At 37.4% G+C, this 27,916-nt stretch overlaps 1 protein-coding gene across 2 annotated transcripts in view; it reads left to right on the top strand.

The window, feature by feature from the left end:
* The window catches only part of RPAP2 (RNA polymerase II associated protein 2), a 117,523-nt gene that overhangs the window by 68,605 nt on the left and 21,002 nt on the right, over positions 1-27,916 (top strand). For both annotated transcript variants that reach the window (XM_036257000.1, XM_036257001.1), the window contains exon 11: positions 3,845-3,913. In XM_036257000.1, coding sequence (XP_036112893.1) covers positions 3,845-3,913 — 69 coding nt within the window. The remainder of the gene's footprint in view (positions 1-3,844; positions 3,914-27,916) is intronic.

Raw genomic sequence — 27,916 nt, 5'->3', positions numbered from 1 at the left:
CTTACCAGTCTCCATGTAGCTTCTTTAATTTCATAGTTGTGGGACTTCCATTCAGCTCAATTTCAAACTGTTCTGAATGATAGTTGTGTTGTAGTTTAGTTGTAATTTTGATGGTTGTATGAGGAGGCAAGTATTGTGTTTACCTACACCAGAAGTTCTGATATACATTTTTAACAGCATCTCTCTGGCTGATGACTTGAGAATTGCAATAGATGAGCAGAGGAAGGAAGACCTTTGGGGGTGTACTTTTGGTAATCTAGGCAAGAAATGATGTGGATCAAGGTGAAAGCCGTGGAGGTAATAAGAATTAGATTCTTTTTTAAAGATAGAACCATCAAGACTTAATGACATTTTGGACATGGGACATGAAAAGAGCCAAGTTTAACCACAAGAATTTTGGCTTGAGCAACTGGATTCTGGAAGGATTGGGTAGATTTTTACTGGAATGGAGCTATCTACAAGAGGACGGCTTGTAGAGGATCGGAAGATGAGGAACTCGGTTTTAGCTGTACTATGTTTTGAGAAGCCTATTTTACATTTAAGTGGAAATGTCAAGTAGACCATTAGATAGAGGCCTGGAATTCAAGGAAAAGGTCCAGGTTAGAGATAATAAATTTGAGAATTGTCAGCACATAGTTACTTAATATTTATAGCTATGAGATTGGATAACATCAAGGGAATGAGCATATATAGAGGAGATGAGAGACCCAAGGGCAGAGGCCCTGGAGCAATCCAAAATTAAAAGGTCGGAGAAGGAATGCCAGTGAGAGAGGGAAATCAGGCAAGTGGAAACCAGGTGAAGAAAGGAGAAGGGGGTGATCATCTGTATCAAATGCTGCTGACGGATTAAGATGTAGAGTGAGAGATGTCCATTGAATTTGGCAACATGGATGTCTTTTGTACATTTAATCCTCACAAAAACCCTAGGGTAGGTAGTACTATTGTTCCTGTTTTACTAAATTTAGAAAAGTTTTACAGCTGTTGAATATGCCTAACGTAAAACACTACTAAGTGACAGATATGCGTACTGAATCCATATCTGTCAGACTTTTTGACCACTGTACTGTACTTCCTTTTTATATCACCTAGAATTTTTTAAATTTTGTAAAACATTTTAACTATGCAAAAACTCAGGTTAAAAAAGATACACATATTCTCTACTCAGAATGAAAATATTTTAATATTTTATATTTTATTCAGATGTGCATTTTAAAATAAATAAAATATTATAGGTTAATTCATTTGTTTAGAAAAAATTAATTGAATGCCTACTGAATGTGAGACACTTGTTTTGGGCACTTGGAATAAATAGGTGAAGAACACACAGATTTCTGCCCTCAGGGAAAACAGGTAATAAACAATAATTGTATGTTAGAAGGTGTGGTACACAGACAAAAGAAAAATATATAGGGCATGAAAGTCAGAAATTTGGGGCTGGGAGGTGGAGGGAAGTTTTTACTTTTTAATAGCATGGTCCAGATAGGCCTTAATGCTGAGGAAACTTACCTGGGGGAAAGTAGTTTCTGGCAGAGGAAGTAGCCAATGCAAAAATCCCCTTAGTTCCCTTTCCTAATCCATTCTCCTCTCCTCCCCAGAAACAACTGATACTATGAATTTGATGTGTATCTTTTCAATCTTTGTTTTTATACTTTTACTACATATATTTCTACATAAATAATATTAAGTATTGTCTGTTCTTGGTTTATATAAATAATGTGCTGCCTTTCATTCAAATTATGATGAACAAAATATTTGTCTAGTTCATTCATTTTTGACAGCTATTTAGCATTCCTTAAAAGTGCCATAATTTATTATTTTTGTTCTTATTACAGATAGTGTCACACTATCTTCATGCACATTTCCTTGCATATAAGTGAGAAAATTTGTTTAGGATTTACATCTATAGATAACTGAGCTATTTATATGCATTTTTATCTTTATTAGATATTGTCAAATTATTCTATTGCCCACATCAACAGTGTGTTAGAAGTACTCTTTCCTCTTGTCCTCACCAACCCTTAGTATTGTTAATATTTTATTTTTGCCATTGTGATGGAGTGCATTATTCTTTTTATATTGATTTATCAGATTACTTGTGAAATTGAGCTCCTTTTCAAATGTTTACTGGTCATTCAATTTTTCTCCTCTATAAATTGCCTGCTCATCCTTTGCCCATTATTTATTGGCTGTTTGTATAAAGGACTTTATTTTTTAGGTTCATAACAAAATTGAGAAAGGTACAGAGATTTCCCATATTCCTCCTGCCCCCACACATAGCCTCCCTCACCAGAGTAATACATTTGCTACAGTTGATGAACCACAGTGACAATATCATTATTACCTAGTCTTTGGTTTACGTTAGAGTTTACTCTTGGTTTTGTATATTCTGTAGGTTTGGACAAATGTATAATAACATGTATCATAGAGTATTTTCACTGCCCTAAAAATTCTGTGTTTCACCTATTCATCTACCTCCCCCCGCCCCCCCCCCCCGCCCCCCTCACCCCCACAACCCCAGGCAACCACTAATCATTTCACTGTCTTCATAGTTTTAGCTTTTCAGGAATGTTATATGGTTGGAATCATACAGTATGTAGCCTTTTCAGAGTGGCTTTTTTCACTTTAGTAATATGCATATAAAGTACTTCCATGTCTTTACCTGGCTTGATTGCTCAGAACGGCTGAATAATATTTCCTTGTCTGGATAGACCATAGTTTATTTATTCGTTCACCTACTGAAGGACTCTTGGTTGTCTCCAAGTTTTGGCAATTATGAATAGAGCTTCTATAAACATCCATGTGCAGGTTTTTGTGTAGACATGTTTTTTACTCCTTTCAAGGAGCATAATAGCTGGATTTTATGGTAGGAGTATGTTTACTTTTGTAAGAAACTGCCAATCTGTCTTCCAAAGTAGCTGTACAACTTTGCATTCCCTCCAGCAATGTATGAGAGTTCCTTTTGCTCCACTTGCTTATCAGCATTTGGTTTTGTCGATGTTCAGCATTTTGGCCATTCTAACAGGTGTGCAGTAGTGGTGGTATCTCTTTTTAAATTGCATTTTTTCCCCATACAATATGGAGCATCTTTTCATATGCTTGTTTGTCATTTGTTTATCTTTGGTGAGGTGTCTATTAAGATTGGCTCATTTTTTAATTGGACTATTTTCCTATTGTTAAATTTTAAGAGTTCTGTGTATATTTTGGATAACATCCCATTATCAGATATCATTGGCTTTTTTTTCTTATTGATACTATTTTTTTTATTTAGAGTGATCTTTCTAAACACTTTCTGAGAAACTAAGATGATTACAACATATTTTGTTGTCATCAACTGCTAAGTGGTAGAATTTACTACTGATTTATTTAAAACATGTTTTTGTTTTTATAAAGACCTGGTCTTAAAATGTATTGAGTGCTTATTTCTGTAAATTATGGATTGTGACATTCCTTAATTGCTTACTGCCAACCTAGCACAGGTAGAAAGGTGTGAAAGATGAATTAATATCAAAATCAGAAATTGCTTACCTTGTTAGTTTTAATGGGGAAAACATAGAGCATATGGTTATAGGGAGGTGTGTACATGTATTTTAATAAAACATGCAATTTAGTTTCCCATGTTCCTTTATTTCCATTTTGTGTAAGAGTAGTACTGTTATATTATAGTAGAGCTGATGGTCATTATCAGATACTAATATCAAGCCACATTATTATGCTGTTGACTCTTTCCTATCAAATATAAAAATTTTAAAAAAATAGTATTCTTTGATACATGATGTCATAAATCTGACATATAAATAGAAAAATATAACAATCCTTTGGTAAATTTTATCTTACTGTCTTTCAGATTAACAAATAGGAATATTATACACAAACCTACAGAATGGACCTTAATTGCTCTGGTGTTGCTGTCACTGTAAGTACTCTTTCAGATTTTAATTCTAAATGCTAAATATGAAGAATTTTGATTAGGGAAAAACAGAGTTGTTCATTGATTTTTGTAAACATCTTTAGAAAACGTTATACCTTGCCCAGCTGGTGTGGCTCAGTGTTTGAGAATCAATCCATGCACCAGGAGGTCACTGGTTTGATTTCTGGTAAGGGCACATACCCAGGTTGTGGTCCTGATCCCCAGTGGGGGCATGCAGGAGGCGGCCAATTGATGTTCTCTCTCATCGATGTTTCTATCTCTCTCTCCTTCTCCCTTCTTCTCTCTCTAATGTCAATAAAGAAAAAAAAATTTAAAAAAGAAAATGTTATACCTCTATTTTGTACCTAATTGTTATTTCCCTAATAATAAAGTAACTTTTATGTAAAGAGATATGCTATATTTTGATAAGCTGTAATCATTCTCTATATATTTTTTTCCTTTATTGATTTTAGAGAGAAAGGAAAGGAGAGGGAGAGAGAGATAGAAACATCGATGAGAGAGAACATCAATTGGCCGCCTCCTGCATGCCCCTATTGGGGATTTGGCCCACAACCTGGGCATGTGCTCTAACCCGGAACTGAACTAGTGACCTCTTGGTGCATGGGTCAATGCTCAACCACTGAGCCACACCGGCTGGGCAGATTCTCTATATGTTTTTAATGTTTTTTTTTCCTGAGGGCCTTTTTCCTCACAAATATTACTTATCTTTTAAAAGAGAAGAACATCCCAGTGTGGAATATATACAGAAGAGTCCTTTAGTGTTAGTTTCATTTTTAATAGTGCATTTTATTAACATTAAATAGGCCTCATTATTTTAAATCTGTGTCTTTACCAACATATCTAATGCTATTTCATTTTTCTTCAACATGTTTTGTTAATAGCATCAGAAAAGTTTCATCTTCAATGTATATCTTTAAAATCAAACAGATTTAAAGGAACTAAAGTAGATACTACACGAGCATATATGAAACATTTAATTCTCATTCACCTTTTAAGAAATCACTAGTGGTTTCTAAGGATGTCATTCAGTAGGGTTAAAACTAGTAAGTATAGTGTTTTTCAGCTTGAATTGCAAAAGTCTTTTTTTGAGGACCATTCATTACTTCATCATTGTTGCTACTTGGTGCTTGTTAGGTCATTGAAGCCCATAGGACATTGAATATTTACTGGACACTCACAGGTCAAGAAATGTTATGAGCTAACTTCACAGCATCTCCAGCCCTGCTTTCTCTTTCTTTGAAATACTTTAGTCTGACATGCTATTCTGGCTTTACTGTCCCAAGGAAGGCTGTGCTGGGAGACATTAGAGTAGGCTTCACTGAGCCAGCATTTGTGTCACCCAGCCAGATACAACTCACATGATTCATTAAATCAGAACACAGAAAATAACTTTACTTGAATGGCCTGATATAAATTTTTTATCAGCCATAAGAACAAATCCTTTATTATTTCTACTATTCAGTGTTCCAGTTGAATTGTTTATTTGTGAAACAGATCTTATTAATTTTTTAAAAAGTTCTTTCCATTTCAAGAAATTTGTAAATATTTTGGTCACTGGCAAAAAAAAAAAAAATCTGTATCTCTGCTCACGCACCATATCCTATGCCTGCTAATAAACCCTCCTAGATAACTGTTTATCTGTACTTCTGCAATTCATTATACTAAAGAGGAAGTAACTTTTTTGGTTGACAAGTCAGAGGCCTAGGTCCAGCAGTAATCTCAGAATCTTGCTTTCTAAGCCAGTAACTGGAAGTATTATCTTAATGAGCAGCTGCTTACTAAGGATACATGTGAAGTCCTACTTTTTTTTTTTTTTTTCAAACTCTTGCCACATTTCCAAAATGTATAGCAAGGAACAAATAAAGTGTGGAAAATAAAATGATAAAGGCTACCATAAAATTTCATATGATTTTCCATATAAAAATAAACCTCTAGTGTTTGATTTTAATAGAGGCATCCATGTGGCAAAAAATACTGAAAGCTTTTCTAGTCCTTTTATGCACTATTTGACTTTCCTAACTTTGGATGTAGTATAGGGAATCTCTTATTTCAAGGGTCAGTGACCCATAAAAATAGTAGCTTAATTCAACTCAAGAAACAAGCTGCACACATCTTAGATGTATTGCATGTTTCACATTTTGCAATCAGTCTTGAGAGTGTAGCAGTCAACAGTTTCCTTTTGTCATCTGCCTTGAATCCTTTCATTGCTCCCGAACCCCTCCCTACAGCTAGATCTGCTTGTTCTTCTTCTAGTCCTTGGTCTTTTTAATACCTAGTCATCTAAAATCCTTTCCATTTAGGGCCCTTTTATCTTTTAAATCTTGTTTTCTCATAATTCTAACTTGTGCCATAAATCCTTTCTATAATTTTCACTGATCCTTTCCATTCTGCATTTGCATTCCAAATTTTCACTAGCTGAATCTCCTCATTCTTTGGTCATCAGCTTCTAAGACTTCTGTCTCCTGCCCCCATATTATTTTATTTCTTATTTCCTCTTTTCTCAGAAAGTCCCCTTTGGCTTTTCATATTTCTGCTCCCCTGCCCCCCAGGGAATCTATGGCTCAACTGAAACCCCTTTCATTCTCAGCCTTGTCCTTTTACCACCCTTTTAGAATAAATATTACTATATGGAATGGGGATAAAGTTAAAATACATATTCATAATGTTAAAACTAATCCCATTGACTTCTATAAAGTAAAATCACTTTACATTGGCACCCCTCTTTCTTCCCACTTACAGTTCACAATTACTTAAGAAGGCACTTCATTGAGGAAATAAAAAGCAGACGTCAGGGCCAGCATTGCATAAAGAACCTTAAACACAGTAAAAAGTATGGAGATTTTAGACACCAAAAGAGACATGCACATATAGAGAAAGGAGGTGACACACTCATACATACTTGTGAAGTAGTAACCCAGCCATTCAGCCTTTTAACTTATTGCTGCTAAGATTGAATTTGGCATATATGGGATTATCTTTTTTTAAATAATTATAATTTGGAAAACCTTCACACCTACTCTTAAATTTTCAATGGAATTTTTTACATCATTATTTGTAAACATTTCTGGAATTTATGTTAAAAAATATACCTCTTAAAAATCTTTATAGCTAGGAAAAACATTCTGAATGGTAGTTGTAGTCATTGAAATTCATATAATAAGATAATATTTTCAGTATTATTATAACAATGGTACTATTTGTATATGAATGTTGCAGAGGTGTTTTTTTTTTTATTACTATTATTTCATGCATTTGTTTAATGCATGAAAGCTGTTTTCAAAATTTCTTGTGAGAACTTAGAAAAGGGTACATACAGGGTGGGGCAAAAGTAGGTTTACAGTTGTGAGTACACAAAACAGTTTATTCTTTTTTTTTTTAATCCTCACCCAAGGACATTTTTCCATTTTTTGTTCAGATAGAGTGGGAGGGAGAGGAAGAGAGAGAGAAACATTGATGTGAAAGGGACTCATCAAGTGGCTGCCACCCGCACGACCCAACCAGGGCCAGGGACAAACTGCAACCGAGGTACATGCCCTTAGCAGGAACCATACCTGGGTCTCTCTGGACCACAGGCTGACGCTCTAACCACTGAGCCAAACTGGCCAGGGCCAGGGTTAGGGTTTATTCTTATATTTATTAATCATTGTATTATGTTCCATATGAACAACTGTGAACCTACTTTTGCCCTACACTGTGTACACATTTATAATTTTATTAGTATGTTGCTATACTGGCTCAAGTCTAACACTTGTTAGAGGGGGGAAAAAATAAACATTTTGAGCAAAACATGATAGTCCAAAAGAGCGAGCCCTGGCTGGTTTAGTTGGCTCAGCAGTTGGAGCGTCAGCCCATGGACCAAAGGGTCTCAGGTTTGATTCCCAGTCCAAGGGCACATACCCGGGTTGAAGGTTCAATCCTGGGCCCTGGTAAGGGTTGTGCGGGAGGCAGCCAGTTGATGTGTTTCTCTCACGTCGATATCTCTCTCTCTCTCTCTTTTTCTCTCTCTTTCTCCCTTCCACTCTATCTAAAAGTTATTGGAGTAATGTCCTCAGGTGAAGATTAACAAAAAGAAAGAAAGAAAGGTGGGTCTTGAATTTTCACACTTGTATTTTTTTTTTCTTTTTTTGTTAATCCTCACCAGAGGATATTTTTAGAGAGAGTAGAGTAGAAAGGAAGAGAGAGAGAGATGTGAGAAAAACACATCAATTGGTTGCCTTCTACAAGCTCCCCAACCAAGGCCAGGGAATGGAACCTGCAACCCAGGTATGTGCCCTTGACCAGGAATCGAACCCGTGATCTTCTGGTGTGTGGGCCAGTGCTCTAAGCACTGACCCACACTGGCCAGAGCTCACATCTGTATTCTTTTTTTTTTAATCCTCACCTGAGGATACTCTTCTTTTTATCTTCAGACAGAGTGGGGGGGGGGCAGAAGGGAGAAAGAGAAACATCAACGTGAGAGGGACACATTGACTGGTTGCCTCCCGCACAACCCCGACCAGGGCCAGGGGCCAGCTGCAACCGAAGTTCGTGCCCTTGGCTAGAATTGAACCTAAGACTCATTGGTCCGTGGGCCCGATGCTCTACCGCTGAGCTAGTTTGGCCCAAGGACCAAAGACTCGCAGGTTCAATTCCAGTCAAGGGCACATACCTTGGTTGCAGTTCTGTCCCAGCCCTGGTCTGGGTCATGCAGGAGGCAACCAGTCGATGTGTCTCTCTCGCATCGATGTTTCTCTGTCTCTATCTCTTCCTCCCAACTTTCTCTGAAAATAAATGGAAGAATAACCATTTATTTTAAATGGGTGAGGATTTAAAAAAAAGGAAATAGGTGTTTGTGTAGCAAATCATCTTTTCCTGGTAACTTCCCTTATATTTTAACATATTTATTAACATTAAAAAATAATTTAAACTACAGTGTATAATTTATCATTGTATACTGATGAGAATGTCATACTCATAAAATCTAAGAAAGAAATTGATCAAATCTAATTGATACACTTGATCTTTTCACACTCAATGAAATGCATCTCTATATAAAAAGACATCATGACCCATTTCCACTTCATTTATTTTCATAGGACTTGAATGGCTGGTGGAACTGCAACATTTTTTTATATTTATACTATTTATTCAGACCCTAAATCAGCGGTTCTCAACCTGTGGGTTGTGACCCCTTTGGGGGTCGAACAACCCTTTCACAGGGGTCGCCTAAGACATAACAGTAGCAAAATTACAGTTATGAAGAAGTAACAAAAATAATTTTATGATTGGGGGTCACCAAAACATGAGGGACTGTATTAAAGGGTTGCAGCATTAGGAAGGTTGAGAACCACTGCCTTAAATAGTAACCAAGAGCATATCGAAGAACTTTTTTAAAGCAGAGCTTAAGCAGTGTACGTTTATTTAACAGTAAAGAAATTAATGTCCCTTTAGTTCTCTAATTTTTATTTGATATTATAATTAACAAAGAATCTTAAGAATTCCTGCCCTGGCCAGTTTGGCTCAGCAGTTAGAGCGTTGGCCTGGGGTTTGGAGAGACCCGGGTTCAGTTCCCGCTAAGGGCGCGTACCTCGGTTGCAGTTTGTCCCCGGCCCTGGTTGGGTTGTGTGGGTAGCAGCCACTCAGTGTGTCCCTTTCACGTCAATATTTCTCTCTCTCTTTTCTTCTCTCTCCCTCCCACTCTATCTGAACAAAAAATGGAAAAGTGTCCTCGGGTGAGGATAAAAAATAAAAATAAAAACTCCTTACACATAGAAGAACATCTATAATAGTGATAACTGACACAGTTTTGGGGGTGTTTTAAAAATAATTTATTACAAGTGCAGTAAATGAACCTGGTATTGGTATTATTGCATAAGCACTTGGTTATAGTAATTTTATATCTTAATTGAATGTTATCAGACTTTGTTCTTGCATACTATAGGTTGAAATAATACAAAGCTGAATCTGATTTCCTCACATAAATAATGTTCTAATAAGATATTAGGGTCTCTTCATAGTCTTGGTGCATGATTTTTTATAAAAATGTGTAGCTATAAATATTTTAGTACCTATATATTCTATTCTGTAAAGCTAGTTAATGTAGTTTGACATGTTATATACCAAATTAGAAAGCATAATAATTAGTTACATTAAAGTTCATTTTATGATGCCTCCTCATAGTATAGTATATCATATATTTGTTTTTAAATTCCTCATAATTTTTATCTTACCCCTAAAATAGGAAAACAAAAACTGAAGAATCATTTGTCATCATTGTCATTGTATTCATAATAGTTTCTTTCAACAGGTTTTGACTGATCTTTTGAGAAGATTTATCTGTAGCCATAGAATAATACCTCCCTCAGTTCAGTCCCTTTTTCTTCTCTTTCTGTTCCCTTTGCTCTTAGTCTTCCCAGTCTTCTTTGACCGTTGTCATTATACTTGAGCCTGTAACACAAGAGGGGGCTGTGCAGATGTTGACCTACAGTGAGAAAAATAGGGAAGGATCCAGGCCTAGGTGGCAGCCTAAGAAAAGCCAGTAGATCAGTATATGGAGAAGCAAGTAGACGGAGCCGGACTTTATGTGCAACCCCAGAAATGGCAATCAGCTTCCTCAAAGACTTCTTTTATTTAGAATGTAATTTTTTCACCGAAGTTTAATATGGAGCCTTTGTAAATAGGCCATTACTTTGTATTTTGATGATTTATGGTTAATTGTAGACAGGAGTCAAATGTCTCTTAGTGGGTAGCCAGGGAGAGAAGTATGTATTGTGTTCCATGGAAATGATTTGGTTATCTAACAAAGGAGATGAATACTTTATATTAGTTAGAAAGAATATAGGGTAGAGAGTGGCTTGTGATAGTCTAACATGGATACATGCTATTCCTAGTTTTATGACCTTGATGTTCTCTAATGGAAGGCTTTCAAGATCATCTCCAAAAATGTCTGCTTTCATTTTATTTATCTGAACTGTCTGTTTCCAGTGAACTGTGGCCCTCTTCCTAGGCAAAGACCATGCAATAGTTTATTCCCCCTAAAAGCTTTGAGTATTCCCATCGTTCAGGGAGTAGCATGTAAGCCCTGGGAAATGGTATTTAAACAAGCTCAACTTAACCATGATCACTAAACAAAAGCCTTCACTGGACATGGGCAGCCACTTTAGGTAACCGTCATACAGATAGACACTCAGGAGAGTCGCTTCCCTAGGGTACCAGGCACGAATGGAAAGATGTGACTAAGGCTTTTTGCCTCAGCATATTGTTTTTTATAGCCTACCCATCACTAATTTCCTTAGAGAAATGTATGATCACACAATGAAAAATGAAGAAATGGTTCCTTAGAAATGTATTGGTTCTCAGTACTCCAAAGCCTTTCTCTTAACATTCCCAATTTAGTTCTGAGTATTTGAAACCATAATAGAAGATCACTGAAAAAATTATGTTTCCTTATAATTATGGAATTTTTTATATTTAAGTGAATTTTTATTGAGAGATAATTCATATAAAATAAAATTCACCATATTAAAGTGTACACTTCACTGGTTTTTACTATATTCTATAATTATGACCATAATCTAATTCCAAAACATTTCTATCACCCCAAAAAGAAGCCTCAGCTCTATTAGCTTAGTCCCGGTTTCCCCTTCATGGATCCCCTGGCAACCACTAATCTACTGTTTCTTTGGATTTACCTATTCTGAACAGTTCACGTAGATGAAATCATATAATATTTGCAGTGTTTTATGTTTGGTTTCTTTCATTTGACATCATGTTTTAAAGGTTCATTCATATTGTAGCTTATCACAGTATTTTATTTTTGTGGCTGACTAATATTTCATATTATGAGTAATACAACATTTGATTTATTGATTTATCAGTTGATGGTCATTTAGGTTGTTTCTACTTTTTGGCTATTATGAACATATGTGTACAAGTTTTTCTATGAACATATATATTCAGTTTTCTGGGATACATGTAGGAGTGGAATTACTGGGTCATATGGTAACTCTGTGTTTAACCTTTTGAGGAAGTGCTGAGTATTTTCCACAGTGGCTGCACTGTTTTTCATTTCCATTGGTGATCTATAGGGCTCCATCGATTAAATTTTAAAGGTCATCTTTTCTTGCCTCCCACCCAGTAGTCATTTTAGAGGCTTTATTTGCAAATTTTTCACTTAAATATGCCTATTCTAATTGATTTTAGACTTTCATGGACTTGTAATATCAAATTATTATGTTCTAAGAATTTCTACTACATATGCAAAATGAGTACCTATGAGCACCCCCACACACACCCCCCAAAAAAAGAGAGTAGTGTTGAATATGAGACCATATAAATTAAATGTCTGAACCATAATTAGTGATATTTATTTTGGATTCCTCCATATCTGTAACATTCCTGTTTTTGCTTGTTTTTCTTGCTTGTATAAATCTTGGATTTATCTTATGGTGTTTATATCACAGTACCTTTGTCATTGTGAAGTATACATATTTACTATTTACTGAGAATTAAACAATACTTAGATTATTTTCAACCTCCCTGTATTCATTGCTGCTTAGAATGTTTATATATAAAAAAATATATTTTAATTGAAGTAACTTTACCCTCAGCCAGTAGGGCTATGTGGGAATCCAGATATTTTCTAAAGAAAAAATAATAGCTGTTTAAATTTTTTCCCTCAGAATTCCCCATATTTTTGGAAATGTTTTATTAGTTTGGGGTTTTTTTCCATTCATAAGTGGTTGAGAGTTTCCATCCTTTCACTACAGTACATATTTAAAGTTACCAAGGATTCTCTGCAAAAAGATGTGCTCTCCAACTACCCCCTCCCGAGCAGCGGTGGTGGTGGCAGTAAGTAGCAAGTAGCACTATCCCTTGCAAGTCACAGCCTTGACTTAGGGAGCCAGTCTGTATATCTACCAATGACATCTCTATATCCTGGCTGAGCTTACTGAGAAGACAGGGCAGGGGAGGCAAGGAAACATGAGGCTTAAGGGCACTGTTCTCCCCAGCCTCAGGGTGCTGCACTGTAAGAGTGTGAGCATGTTTTCAATCTTAGATTGGAAAGAGTTGGAACCACTATGCTCAGAAAATTGTGACATAGCAACAGTTATGACAAAAAGCTTTCCAACACTCATATACAAAGCTCTTCTATAGATGTGTCACAAACAGGATTTAGATATAAAGTTTTAAAGTCACTACAGCCCAGCCCTTTAAACAAACCTGTGTGTGATATATCGCTACAAAGTGAGTTACAAAGAACTTGTTTCTTTTGAATTAGAAATATCAATGGAAAGCATCCCTGCTTCCTTATTAATAGGTAATCCTAAAGCATTAAATGCAAACATTATCAGGGTATAAACCATCTGTTATAAGAAAAACATTTTATTTTATTTGGCTATCATAGTCTTTTATAATCAAAGTTTTTATCTCAATTTTCTAGATAGTAGTTCTAAAATAGAAAGCCCATAGTGACATATTTCTTCGTGGTATGTTCTTCTTGTTTACTTTATTTTTCTTGAAGTTTTTAATAGTAATAACCTCACATGCCTCTTGGTTTTCAAATTTGGGAACTTTAGGTTTGTGCCTAGGATAAAATAAGGTGCAATTTAAGTTTATGTAAATAATTTTTATCAGGCATTATATTTTTATTAAATATAATTTCCTTACCCCAGAGACCCCTTTAGCTATGCAAGGGTCTCCTAAAACCCTACATTCAGTCTCATTCTGGATGACATCCTATTTTTCTCCCTTGCACTAGCAGTGTAGCCTTGCACAAATTTCTTAACCTTACTGTGCATTATTTTTCTTGTCGACAGTATGAGGGGTTGGACTAAATCTATGTTAAATCAACTTGGCAGTGTGAATTCACCTTTGAGATGTTATAGTTTTAAGTAATACAATATGTCCAAGGTTGCTGAAAGAGACAATGAAGACGAGTATATTTAGCATAGGAAACAATTGAATTTTGCTGACAGAGAGCCATGGTGACACTGCCCAAAGTAGTAATACTTTGCTAGGTATCTTAGTCATTAAACTTGACAAAGACATGCATGGAATAATATGATTAGTCATTCTTTCTGTGGAAGAATTACAGAGTACTCCCATAAGTAAATGGGAGGAACACCCCAAGATTCCTTTACTCTCTTTCTACTAGAGACTTAGATGACATTATATTGCTCTACACAACAAAGATGAGGAACCTTCCCTGGATGCAGAAGGAAACAGTAGAGTGGTTTAGTACCTCAGTGTTGTACTAAGGGTAAAGAGCAAAATGAAATGTGTAAGTTGATTTTTTTTAATGTAAAAATATACTTTAAAATATTTTGCTTACAGAACTCTCACCACAATTGTGAACATTTTTCCTTCCTTCCACAATTATTATTTATTTTTCATTCTGGAAATAAGTTCTAGCAATGAATAGGGATGTCTAGAAGGCTGTTACTTTATGTGAGAGTTTCTATGTTCAGGTCACATTTAAGGAAATTTTTTAAGTAGTTCTAGAATAGCATTTTCCTTTTTTGCTTCCATTATTTTTTCTTACTAATGAAAAGATCCCAAATCTTCATTAATACATCTTCTTTGAACTAGTTATGGTAGAGTAACTTGAATTTCTTCTCTGGGATAGTACCACCTGATTATTAACTAACAGACTGATAAGTACCTTATTTGCTGCCCTGATTTTTCTTCTGAAGAGTGTGTTTGGATATTTTTTTGCCTTTCGTATCATGCCATAAAAACCATCATAAGTAGTGCCCATGTATGCCAGAAAAGGAAATGAGACATATACTTCATGGTAGCATCATAACTATAAATCAGTGTAGAATCTTGCATCTATACAATAATGGCAAAGTTTTCAAATACTTAGAAATCTCACTCAAAAAATGGCCAACAACCCCTGGCCAATGTGGCTTAGTTGGTTGCCAGCCATTTCATGCCCCAAAGGGTCGCCTGTTCGATTCCTGAACAAGGCACATGCCTGGATTTTGGGCTCAGTCCCCAGTGGGGTGTGCACAGAAGGCAACCAGTCAGTGTCACTCTCTCACATCAATGTTTCTCTCTCTCCCTCCCTCTCTTTCTAAAATCAATTTTAAAATTTTTTAAACTTTTTAAAAATGACCAACAAATGCTTATTGAGCAGCTCCTGTGGGTAAGTCTGTGTCTTGGGACCTGTGGGAGATACAAAGGTTAAACAAAGCTCCTGCCCTCAAACACTTTGCAGGCTGCTGGAGGTTGAGAACAGGGGGAGATCAATTTGTGCACAGGTAACTACAATAAAAATGCATTAGATGAATGTATTAGATGGCAAGAAGCAAAACTTGTTGTGGGGGTTCAAAGAAGCAAAGATCTCAACTGAGAACATCAGAAAAAGGTTGCACAGAAATGGGATTTGTGATGGGCCCAAAAGATAGAATGGGATTTTAAAAATAGAAATGAAAAGATGGGGGCATTCTGGGGGGTACCTATAGTATGAAAAAAGAAGAATTATAGTTAAAAGGACAGGGTAACTGGAAAGAGTGGTTGGGACATTGGATCTGTTGTGGAGCTGGATTCTTTAATGGCAAGTAAACTTACTTCATTGGACAAGGAATGTCACTTTAGTTTTGAGCAGGGAGTACCATCATGAAGCCCGTGCTGTAGGAAGAAAGATCAGCCTTGCAGAGATCTGGAGTCAGATCTGATCCTGTCTTCTGTCTTGTACCAGTTCTTCAAAGGCTTCTGTTGCTCTTAAAGGAAAATCCTCTCATTGTGGTCTACATGGTCCAGCCCCTTCTCCAGCCTCATCTCACATCACCTTGTCTTATTCTCCCCATTCCTACCCCTTACCTTCTTTATCTTACCTCATCATACTCTCTCACCATGACGCACAGGTTATTCCCTCTGTCTAGAATGTTCTTCCCTCCCCATTTTTTTTTTTTTTTTGGTTAATTTCCCCTCATCTTTCAGAACTTGAGGAAGTGTTTCTTCCTCAGGAAACTTTTCCTGCTTCCCTGACTAGATTAAATATCTTTATAACTAGGCCTTCATAACATCAGGCACTTTTCTAGCATTTGTCCTGTTTTTAACTTCACATTTAATTGCATAGTTACTTGATTAATGTCTGTCTTCCTCACTCAACCTGAAGATTTTAGGGGCTGGTTCTATATCTGATTTTACTTACCATTATATACTCAGCACTTAGTATTATGCCTAGAATATCATAGATTTACAATAAAATCTGGCAGAGAATGAATGAATGAGATTAATTAGGAAACAGTCATTTCTTGCTCTTTGTTGTCTCCTTTCCTACTGCCTGCAAGTGCTTATTCATCCTTAAAGTTAAAAAACAACAACAACAAAACAAACACCCCTATTCTTTATTCTTTTTTTTTTAATCCTCACCCAAGGACATTTTTACATTTATCTTCAGAGAGGGAGGGAGGGGGAAAGAGAGAAAGAGAGAGAGAGAAACATTGATGTGAGAGAGACACATCGACTGGTTGCCACCTGTGTGGCCCTAACTGGGGCCAGGGACGAACCACAACCAAGGTACATGCCCTTGTCTGGAATCGAACCCAGGACTCTTTGGTTCACAGGCCAACGCTCTGACTGCTGAGCCAAACCGGCTAGGGCCTATCCTTTATTCTTAACCTCACTGACCCCTCAGACTATCATCCATTCATCTAACCAAACTTGGAGAGCAAGTGATTGTAATGCATTTCCTTAATCTATTTCATTCTGGCTCTTGTCCACCACATTTATGAAATTAATTTTCTTAAAGCTTCTGCTAGTAACAGCCTCATTAACCCAAGAGCACTGAGGCGGTCACCTAAAGTGATAGCAAAGACAGATGTTGAGAGAATTATAGCTCCAGAGCTACACTTTTTAGCATTGGGGCGAAGGGGGTCAAACATAACTTCACAACATGGAGACAGCTGGCTGGAATAATACTGGTGCCTGTAGGGAAGTGGGGAGGAGGAACTATTTGAAAGAAATGATACCTTTGGTTTAATACCTGTTCTGCAAGCATTGAGACTATTCCTGTTCAGTTTAAGGTTCAGGCACATTATCCAGTTGGGTGGTTCCCTAGTAGGTAGTTAAAAATGTGGAATTGGAGCTGAAGAAGTGTAAGGAAAATCAGAGACCTAGATTTTGGAGTCAACATTGTGATGGATATGATGGCAGAGGTAGAGGGTGTTAAGTGCACAGTCAGCATGAGGTAGAACCCATGGAATATCCATATCCATGCCAAGGATGCCTAAGGATACAGAGAAAGTAGAAAGGGGAAATGACAGACATTTTCTGTACATTGACTACATGCAAATACTGTGCTAAACTCTTTGTTTTTAAAATATGTTTTTATTGATTTTTTTTAGAGAGAGAGGAAGGGAAAGAGAAACATTGCTAAGAGAGAAACATCAATCGGCAACTCCTGTGCGCTCCCTACTGGGAATCGAGCCTGTAACCCGGGGCATGTGTCCCAACTGGGAATCGAATCAGGACCTCTCAGTTCATGGGGCAATGCTCAATCCACTGAGCCACACTGGCCAGGCTGTGCTAGACTCTATATAAAATGCTATTACATTTGTTTCTCACATCAGTGAGGTCAGTGATTGCATCTCACTTCTGAAGGAAGCAAACCGACTCTGCAAAGATAAGCACTTTGTTTAAGAACAAAATGTGTGCACTTTCCATTCCACAGTGTACCTCAGGAAGGTATGTATGCACTCAGAACACTATCGGGGAATCCAAAGCTGGTTTGAGGTTCAAAAGAGTTGGTAACTACCTTTCTGAGAAGCAGTAGTTATTCTTCGCCATACAAGGAGAAGGACTGAAAACAGGCTGTGGTTTTGGCAATTAGGTGGTTGTAGGTGACTTTTTAAGAAAGCAGTTTCTGCCCTGGCCGGTTTGGCTCAGCGGTTAGAGTGTCGGCCTGCGGTCCTGAGAGACCTGGGTTCGGTTCCTGCTAAGGGCGCATACCTCGGTTGCAATTTGTCCCCGGCCCTGGTTGGTTGTGCGGGTGCAGCCACTCGATGTGTTCCTTTCACATCGATGTTTCTCTCTCTCTCCCTCTGTTCCTCTCTCTCCCTCCCACTCTACCTGAACAAAAAATGGAAAAATGTCCTCGGGTGAGGATAAAAAAAAAAGCAGTTTCTGCCCTAGCTGGTTTGGCTCAGCAATGTCATCCTGTGGACCAAGGATTGTGGGTTCGATTCCCAATCAAGGACATATACCTGGGTTTCAGGTTTGATCCTCGGCCCCAGTCAGAGTTGTGTGGGAGGCAACTAATCGATGTGTCTTTCTCACATCGATGTTTCTATCTCCCTCCCTCCCTTCCACTCTTTCTAAAAATCAATGGGAAAATATCCTTGGGTGAGGATTAATAACAACAACAACAAAAAGCAGTTTCTGTTGAATGATAGGAATAGATTGCAAGGGCTGCTGTAGTCAACAGTTGTAAAGATACTACATGTAGCAAATGTTGGCCACTCTTTGCATACGGTGAGCAGAAAAGGAAAGGAGGGGACCATTAAAACCCGATCTGGCCTGGCAGATCTTCAGAAGACTTGTCAGGATAGAGGAGGCTGGAGCATCTTGGAAGCAGAAGGGCAGGAGAGGTTATGTAGGGTTGGGATTCTTAACAAGACATAGATAGGGTGACTAACAGGATGTGGCCCTTGACGAAACTGGAAATGTCATCAAAGGCATATTTAGGTTTTCCTTTTTCTTCCCTAAGCCCTGTCACCCGTCTTCTTTCTCACTGTTTTCTTCCACATGTGTTTTTCTTTTTGCCTTGAATGTCAGTGTTATTTTGTAACATTTTGCCTCCTGTACTTAATTTCAAAAGTTGAATGAAACAAACCTTTTATGTTTTTCCTTCTGAAAATCCATATTAGTAGTGTTTTATTAGTCACTCTGATTGGTTCTTACCTGCCTCCACTACAGGTCAGTAATCTGCCCTAGAAGAATTAATTTAGGCCATATTTGACCTATACAGCCACTATGTCTAACTCTGATGACTTACTTAGTTTTTCATATGTATGTTTTTACTTTCCCTGCCTTCTCATCTTTCACAACCCACAAATCAGTGTTAGGGACATACAAACACACACACACACTCACAAATGTATGTATATACACACACATTTCTACATAAGAATGAGACTTTCCATTAATCAAAAAACTGTGTTTGGACAATATGTGAACAGTACTAAGCCAAGAAAGATGTCTACAGTAAGTAGAGGTGAATTTGAAACTGTTTTGTTACCAAAACATAACCTCCATGTAGCCAAGGACATTGTCTATATTGTTTTTGTCTCCCTAGTGCCAAGCACTTAATCTGGCACTTCATGAGTACTCAGTTACTACTTGTAGAATAAATCAAATGAATAGGACAGACTTGGATAACTTATTATTGATGTTATGGACTTAAATACAGAGTCGGTTAGCACTGGTAAAATTTCATTACACAGGGAAAACAAAGATATTTGCTTACTATTATGAATGAAAGGAAGAACAGTGACTCTGTGTCTCTGTAATGATTCATATTTTCCAGGGTGGGTGTAGTCTAAGGAATGTGACTATTTAGGCTAAAAAGAACAGCCACTTTTACCCTGGCTGAGTAGCTTAGTTGGTTAAAGCATAGTCCCAATATACCAAGGTTACAGGTTTGATCCCTGGCTAGGGCTCATACAAGAAGCAACCAGTGAATGCATAAATAAGTGGAACAACAAATCCATGTTTCTTTCTCTCTCTTTTCCTCTCTCCCTCCCTCTCTCCCTCTCCCTAAAAATCAAATACAAAATTTTTTTAAAGAATTACCACTTTTAACCAAAACTAGCATTGCTTTTTTGTAAAACCTGTAATAAAATTAATGAAAAACAATCAAAGCTAGATATAAATATGAGGTTATCTTTTACCTCATAATTATAAAATTGCATTTTAATTTTTTTAATGTTTCTTTGATTTAAAAAGTGTATTCCAAATACTATTTTTCTCCTGTCTACCATAGACTTGCTCTTTTATCTCCTGTGAACTGGTAAAATAGAAAACCCAGGTAAAAGGCAGTTCATTACTGAGTATGTAGATATAGCACTAAATCTTTTGTCTGATGCATCAAAAACACCATTCTGGAGAATTCTTTAGATGTTTTGCTTGTTGGTATTTGTTCATTGAATTGGAAGCATTTATCAAATATTAATAGATTCTAATGGAAGATTTCTCTCTAGACTAGAGCAGCAGTTCTCAACCTGTGGGTCGCGACCCCTTTGAGGGTCAAATGATCCATTCACAGGGGTCGCCTAAGACATACCAGTAGCAGAATTACAGTTATGAGTAGCAATGAAAATAATTTTATGGTTGGGGGTCACCACAACATGAGGAACTGTATTAAAGGGTTGAGGAAGGTTGAGAACCACTGTAGAGGTTTCTTGAAGTCCTCTGCTGGATTATATATATGGTGGAACAGAATCCCAGAGGAGGCATAAAGAAATGGGATCCTGGTCATAGACAGATGGAATAGCTTGAACAGGAGAGAAATACCAAATCTGAGATAGGAAGGAAAAAAGTGAAGAATATGTAGTTATAGGTAAGTTTGTAAATAGAAGGAAGAGATTTTAAAATGCCTGAATTCATTTTTCAAGGAAGTACGATGTGGGGTTTTGTTCTAAGAGTAGAGATGGTAGTTGGGTAGAGAGTGTAGTCATTAAGAGGGTCTGGAAAAAGAGCTAATCAAGGGCCAGAGAAAACTAATTGATGACACTGAGTGCCCCGGTGAGGCCAAAGATATGGATTTGCAGTGGTAATCAATCTTCAAAGTTCCCTTCTTCCTCCCTCTCCCTACCCCCAGTTTTCAGCTGTCCCATTGTAGATGTGGAGAAAGAAGTTCATAATATTGATTTCAGGTTGTAGTTTTGATGAATAGGAAAGCTAAGAGAAGGATGCAAGAGATTCAGAAGAGGGGTGGTGAAAGAGATTAGTCCAAGAAATCAGGACACACATAACTGGTCCAGTATAATAGAGTAATCTTGAGGGAAAAATTGTTCTTCCCGATCAAATATATCTTGTGTCCCTCCCCACCCCAAGTTGTATATTTTTGTTTGTTTTTTGTTGTTAATTTATTTTTGTTATAGATGTTTCTCCTTTTGCTTCCATTGACACCCTCCTCCTGATTCCCGCCCCCAGCAGTGTTGTCTATGTCCATTGGTTACACATACATGCATGTAAGTTCTTTGGTTTATCTCTGCCCTTCCCCCCTCCCCAACCCCTCTTCTGAGGTTTGTCAGTCTATACTCTACTACTATGTCTCTGGGTCTGTTTTGTTCATCAGCTATTTTTGTTCATTATATTCCACAAATAAGTGAGATCATGTGATATTTGTCTTGCTCTGATTGGCTTATTTTGCTTAGCATAATACTATCCAGGTCCCTCCATGCCGTCTCAAAGGATAAGAGATCTTTCTTTCTTACAGCTGTATAGTACTCCATTATGTATATGTAGCACAGTTTTTTTATCCATTCATCTATTGATGGGCACTTGGACTGTTTCCAGATTTTAGCAATTGTAAATAGTGCTGCTATGAACATAGGGGTACATATATTCTTTCTGATTGGTGTTTCAGGCTTCTTAGGATATATTCCTAGAAGTAGAATCACTGGGTCAGATGGCAGTTCAGTTTTTAATTTTTTGAGGAAACACTATATTGTTTTCCATAGTGGCTGCACCAGTCTGCATTCCCACCAGTAGGGTGCTAGGGTACCCTTTTCTCCACACCCTCGCCAGCACTTGTTTGATAATTTGTTGATGGTAGCCATTCTGACAGGTGTTAGGTGATACCTCATAGTCGTTTTAATTTGCATTTCTCTGATGATTAGTGACGTTGATAATTTTTTCATATGTCTTTTTTTGTATGCCCTTTTTGGAGAGGTGTCTATTTAGGTCCTCTGCCCATTTTTTAATTGTATTCTTTGTCTTCCTTTTATTGAGTTGTGTGAGTACTCTATATATTTTGGAAACTAACCCCTTATCTGCTGTATCTTTGGCAATTATGCTCTCCCATATAGTGGGCTCCCTTTTCATTTTGATGCTTGTTTCTTTTACTGTGAAGAAGCTTTTTAGTTTGATATAGTTCCATGTGTTCATTTTTTCCTTTGTTTCTCTTGCCTTAGGCGTTGTATCATTGAAAATTCTGCTGCGTGTGCGATGTCTGAAGTTGTGTTGCCTACATTTTTTTATAGGATTTTTCTGGATTCACGAGTCACATTTAACTCTTTTATCCATTTTGAGTTTAGTCTTGTGTATGGCGTAAGTTGGTGGTCTAGTTTCATTGTTTTGCATGTAGCTGTCCAATTTTTTCAACACCATTTAATAAAGAGGCTCTCTTTACTCCATGGTATAGTGTTGCCACCTTTGTCAAATACTGATTGAGAATAATGTCTTGTGTCAATTTCTAGGTTCTCTGTTCTGTTCCATTGATCTATATGCCTGTTCTTCTGCCAGTATCAGGGTATTTTGATTACAGTGGCTTTGTAGTGTAACCTGATATCCGGTATTGTGATTCTTCCTACTTTGTTCTTCTTTTTCAAGATTGCTGTGGCTATTCGGGGTCTTTTTTGGTTCCATATAAACTTTTGGAGTATTTGTTCTAGTTCCATGAAATATGTTGTTGGTATTTTAATAGGTATTGCATTGAATCTATAGATTGCTTTGAGTAATAAGGACATTTTAATGATGTTAATTCTTTCAATCCGTGAACAAGATATATGCTTTCATTTTTTCATATCTTCCTCTATTTCTTTTTTTAATGACCTGTAGTTTTCTGCAAAGAGTTTCTTTACTTCTTTGGTTAAGTTTATTCCTTGGTATATTAGTTTTTTTGCTGCAATGGTAAATGAGATTGTTTTTCCGTTTCTCTTTCTGTGAGTTCACTATTGATGTATAAGAATGCCATCAAGCCCTGGCCAGTTTGGCACAGTGGTTGGAGCATCGGCCCTTGGACCAGAGAGGCCAAGGTTTGGTTCCTGCTAAGGGCACTTACCTCAGTTGCGGTTTGTCCTCAGCCCTGGTTGGGGTCATGTGGGTGGCAACCACTCGAATGTGTCTCTCTCACGTCAGTGTTTCTCTTTTTCTCCTCATCTCTCTCTCTCCCGTTCTATCTGAAGATTAAGTGCAAAAAAAAAAAAAAATTCTCCAGTGAGGATTAAAAAAAAAAAAGAATGTCATCGATTTCTTGATGTTAATTTTGTATCCTGCTACTTTGCCAAATTCATTTATTAGCTCTAGTAGATTTTTGATGACATCGTTAGGGTTTTCTGTGTACAATATCATGTCATCTGCGAATAAGGACAGTTTCACTTCCTCCTTTCCAATTTGGATCCCTTTTATTTTTTCTTCACGTCTAATTGCTATGGCTAAGACTTCCACTACTATGCTAAATAAGAGTGGTGAAAGTAGGCATCCCTGTCTTTTTCCTATTCCTAAAGGAAATGCTTTTTGTTTTTGCCCATTGAGTATGATGTTAGCTGTAGGTTTTTTATATATGGTCTTTATTATGTCAAGATACGATCCTTCTATTGCCACATTGCTGAGCGTTTTTATCAGAAAGGGGTGCTGGATTTGTTGAATGCTTTTTCAGCATCTATTGATATGATCATACGGTTTTTATCTTTCATTTTGTTTATGTGTTGTATCACATTTATTGATTTGTGAATATTGTACCAGCCTTGCATCTCTGGGATGAATCCCACTTGATCATGGTGAATAATTATTTTAATGTATTGCTGGATTCAATTTACTAATATTTTGTTAAGGATTTTGGCATCCATGTTCATCAGGGATATTGGCTGGTAGTTTTCTTTCTTTGTAGTGTCTTTAGCTGGTTTTGGAATTCGAATTATGTTGGCCTTATAAAATGAGTTCGGAAGTCTTTTCTTCTTGGATTTTTTTGAATAGTTTGAAGAGAATGGTATTAGCTCTTCTTTGAATGTTGGGTAAAATTCTCCCATGAAGCTGTCCAGGCCTTGGCTTTTGTTTGCTGGGTGTTTCTTGATTACACCTTCAATTTCCTTAGTTGTTATTGGTCTGTTCAAGCTTTCTCTCTCTTCCTGGTTTAGTTTTGGTTCTAGAAATTTGTCCATTTTGCCTAGATTGTCCAATTTGTTGGCATATAATTGTTCATAGTATTTTTTTTTTTAATCCTCACTCGAGGATATTTTTTCAAATATCTTCATATAGAGAGGAGTAGGGAAGGAGAGAGAGAGAAACATTGATGTAAGAGAGACACATCAACTGGCTGCCTCCCGACCAGGGCTGGGGACAAACCATAACTGAGGTACATGCGTTTGGCCAGAATCAAACCCATGACTTTTCGGTCTGCTGCCCGACACTCCAACCACTGAGCCAAACCAGCCAGAGCGTTCATAGTATTTTTTAATGATCCTTTGTATTTCTGCGGTGTCAGTTGTTACTTCTCTTTTGTTTCTGATTTTGTTTATTTGGGTCCTCTCTTTTTGTTTCTTGGTGAGTCTGGCTAATGGTCCATCATTTTTGTTTATCTTTTCAAAGAAACATTTCTTTGTTTCATTGATCTTTTGAATTGCTTTTTAGTTTCTATGTTCTGTTCTGACCTTTACTATTTCTTTTTTTCTACTTGATCTGGGTTTTTCTTTTTGTTTACTTTCTAGTTCTCTAAGTTGTAGGGTTAGAAAGTCAAGGAGAAATTTTTCTTGTTTCTTGAGGTAGGCCTGTAGTGCTATGAACCTCCCTCTCAGAACTGCTTTTGCTACGTCCCATAGATTTTGTGGTGTTGTGTGTTCATTTTCATTGGTTTCCAGGAAATTTTTAATTTCTTCCTTGATCTCCTCAGTAACCCATTCATTGTTTAATAACATGCTATTTAGCGTCCATGTGTTGAAATGTCTTTGCATTTTTTTGTTGCAATTGATTTCTAGTTTCATGCCATTGTGATCTGAGAAGATGCTTGATAATGATTGCAATCTTCTTGAACTTGTAGAGACATAGTTTGTGTCCTAATGTGTTGTCTGTCTTTAAAAATATCCCATGTGCACTTGAGAAGAATGTGAATTCTGCAGGTTTGGGGTATAATTCTCTGTAGATATTTATTAAATCCATTTGATCTAGTGCTTCATTTAGAGTCTCTGTTTCCTTGTTAATTTTTTGTCTAGAGGATCTATCCAGTGATGTCAGCAGGATGTTGAAGTGCCCTGCTATGATTGTATTGCTGTTGATTTCTTCTTTGAAGTCCTTCAGAAGTTTTTTAATGTATTTTGGTGCTCCTATGTTGGGTGCATATATGTTTACCAAGGTTATATTCTCCTGTTGTGTAAATCTTTTCAATATTATGTAGAGGCCTTCTTTGTCTCTAGTTATGGCCTTCATTTTGAAATCTATTTTATCAGATATGAGTATTGCTACCCCAGCTTTTTTTCCTTCTTTTGCTTGGAAAATTTTTTCCAGTCCTTCACTTTCAACCTATGTGAGTCTTTTGTTGTGAGTTTGATCTCTTGTTAACAACATATATATGAGTCATGTTTCTTATCCATTCAGCTATTCTGTGTCTTTTGATTGGAGCATTCAATCCTCAATCTATTTACATTTAAGGTTATTGATATGTACTTATTTATTGCCATTTTTGTTCATTATGGTTATGTTTCTCTTCCTATTTCTTCTGCTTAATACAGCAGTCCTTTTAACATTTCTTGGAGTCCTAGTTTGGTGCTAATATATTCCCTTTGCTTTTTTTGTTGTTGTTTGGGAAGCTCCTTATTTCACCTTCTATTTTAAATGATAGCCTTGCTGGGTAGAGTAGTCTTGGATTCAGATCCTTGTTTTTTATTACCTTGATTACTTTATGCCATTCCCTTCTGGCTTTTAGTGGGTGTGTTGAGAAGTCAGCTGATAGCCTTATGGGGGTTCCTTTGTAGGTAACCTGTTGCTTATCTCTTGCTGCCTTTACGATTCTCTCCGTCTTTAATTTTTGGCATTTTAATTATTATGTGTCTTGCTGTAGGCCTCTTTGGGTTATCCTTACTTTGGGCTCTCTGTGCTTCTTGAACTTGGATACCTTTTTCCTTCACCAAACTAGGGGAGTTTTCTGTCACTATTTCTTCAGATATATTCTCTAACTATTGTTCATGGTCGTCTTCTTCTGGCACTCCTTTGATGCGGATGGTGTTACATTTCATATTGTCCCACATTTCTCTTAGGCTGTCTTCCTGTTTTTAAATTGTTTTTTTTCTTTGGTTTTCTGATTGGGTGATTTCTTTCTACCCTGTCTTCTAATTCACTGATGCAGTCCTTGGCTTCCTCTACTCTTCTGGTTATTCCTTCCAATGTGTTCTTTATTTCTGCTATGTCATTCTTTATTTCCAGTTGATTGGTTTTCAATGTTTCTATATCTTTAGTCATGTTGTTGAGCTTCCTCTGATTATTACTCTGAACTCTCCCTCTAATATCTTGCTTATTTCAATGTCATTTATTTATTCTCCTGCAGAATTATTTTGTTCTTTCATTTGGGATTTGTTTCTTTGTTTCACCATTTTGGCTGTCTCAGTGGGTTTTGGAGCCTGCCAAATTTTCCATGGGTGTTGGTGTTCCCCTGTTATGGCTCCCTCTACTGTGTTTTGATGAGTGTGGTGGACCCATGTTAAACACCACTGTCAAGTCTTACTTTCCTGGGTATATTTGCAAGCCAAGGAAAGGTTCAGTTATCCTCTAGCTTTTTGCCTGGAGGCTGTTAGTCTCAGTAAGTTGATGAACCTTGACTTGTAGCCCTTAGTTGAACGAAAAATCCCTCAGGTGTAAGAGGATTACCAGTGGGTGGAGTACTTGCCTGCTATCAGACTCGATGTTAATGAGCCTCAATTTGCATTTCTCTGGCCTGGCTTGGTGGTGGTGAATTCCTGCAGGAGGGGCCATTGCTTCTCCCCAGGGTTCTGGGAAGGGCTCTGAGTAAGATGGCTACTGTCCTGTGAGGGATTGATTCAGCACAAAACTCCCAGTGTCCTCCCATCCAGCTCTCTCCTGAGCCAGGAGCCTCAGACTCTCTCCACCCAGTTCCAGTCCAGTCTGCCCTCCCCATGCCGGAGCCCAAGGTGAGTGGCTGTAGCTGATTTGGTGCTTTTTAAAACCTCCTCTTTCTCAGCAGGAAGTGCACTCAGCTAATACAGCTCTCCGCTGCTGTCCATGGGCTCCCAGCCCACCCTCACACTCCCCACAGTCCCTACCATGCTCAATTTGGCATCCTCTTTCTGTCCCTGATTGTACAGGTTCTCTCCAGATGCTTTTCAGTTGGTTTTTCCCAATGATTTGTCTTTATTTTAGTTGTAATTCCAATTTGGTCCTGGGAGACCATCTGTGTAGCTTCCATTCACTCTGCCACCATTTTCCACCTTTTTGAAATGTTCTCAATTAGACCCTGGAGCAGACAAGGCATGCCTGGGGCACACAGCGAGGTCCTGGGAGCTACCAAAGTTCTATATTCAGCCCTCCTAAGGTTGAAGGCCAATTTTCTCTGGTGACATTTCCATTTTTCTGATAATCCAGAATTAAAATCAGATTTGTCTTTGGTGCTTCTCTTGCCTTATCTCCCATATCAACTCAACTGCTGAGTCCTGCCTTTTTAACTTCTCTCATTTCGTTGTTGTTCACCTTTCCACTGCTACTAAGCCCACATTAGGATTTCCTTACTTGCCTAGACTGCTGCAATTATAGCCTTCTTAAACAGTTCTCCTTGCCTCAACTAGTCCATTCTTCCTCCTACTGTAAGAATAATCTCACTGAAACTTAATTCTAAGCAGGATAGGCCTTTGTTCAGAAATCTAGTGATGCCCTAGTTCTTACCACATAATTTTGCTTGATATTCACTCCTAAAGTGACCCCAACCTGTCTATCCAACTTATTTCTTGTTTGTGTCTTTACACTGTCACTAACTGCTTCCCCCTATAAGCATCTTTGTTAGCACTGTGAACTGTGCTTCAAACGCTTTTCTTTTTCATATCTGTCTCTCCAAGT

This window comes from Molossus molossus, unplaced genomic scaffold, assembly GCF_014108415.1.
Source record: "Molossus molossus isolate mMolMol1 unplaced genomic scaffold, mMolMol1.p scaffold_m16_p_12, whole genome shotgun sequence".
Taxonomy (NCBI): domain Eukaryota; kingdom Metazoa; phylum Chordata; class Mammalia; order Chiroptera; family Molossidae; genus Molossus; species Molossus molossus.
The sequence above is the reverse complement of the archived record's forward strand: the minus strand, read 5'-3'. Positions and strand labels throughout refer to the sequence as shown.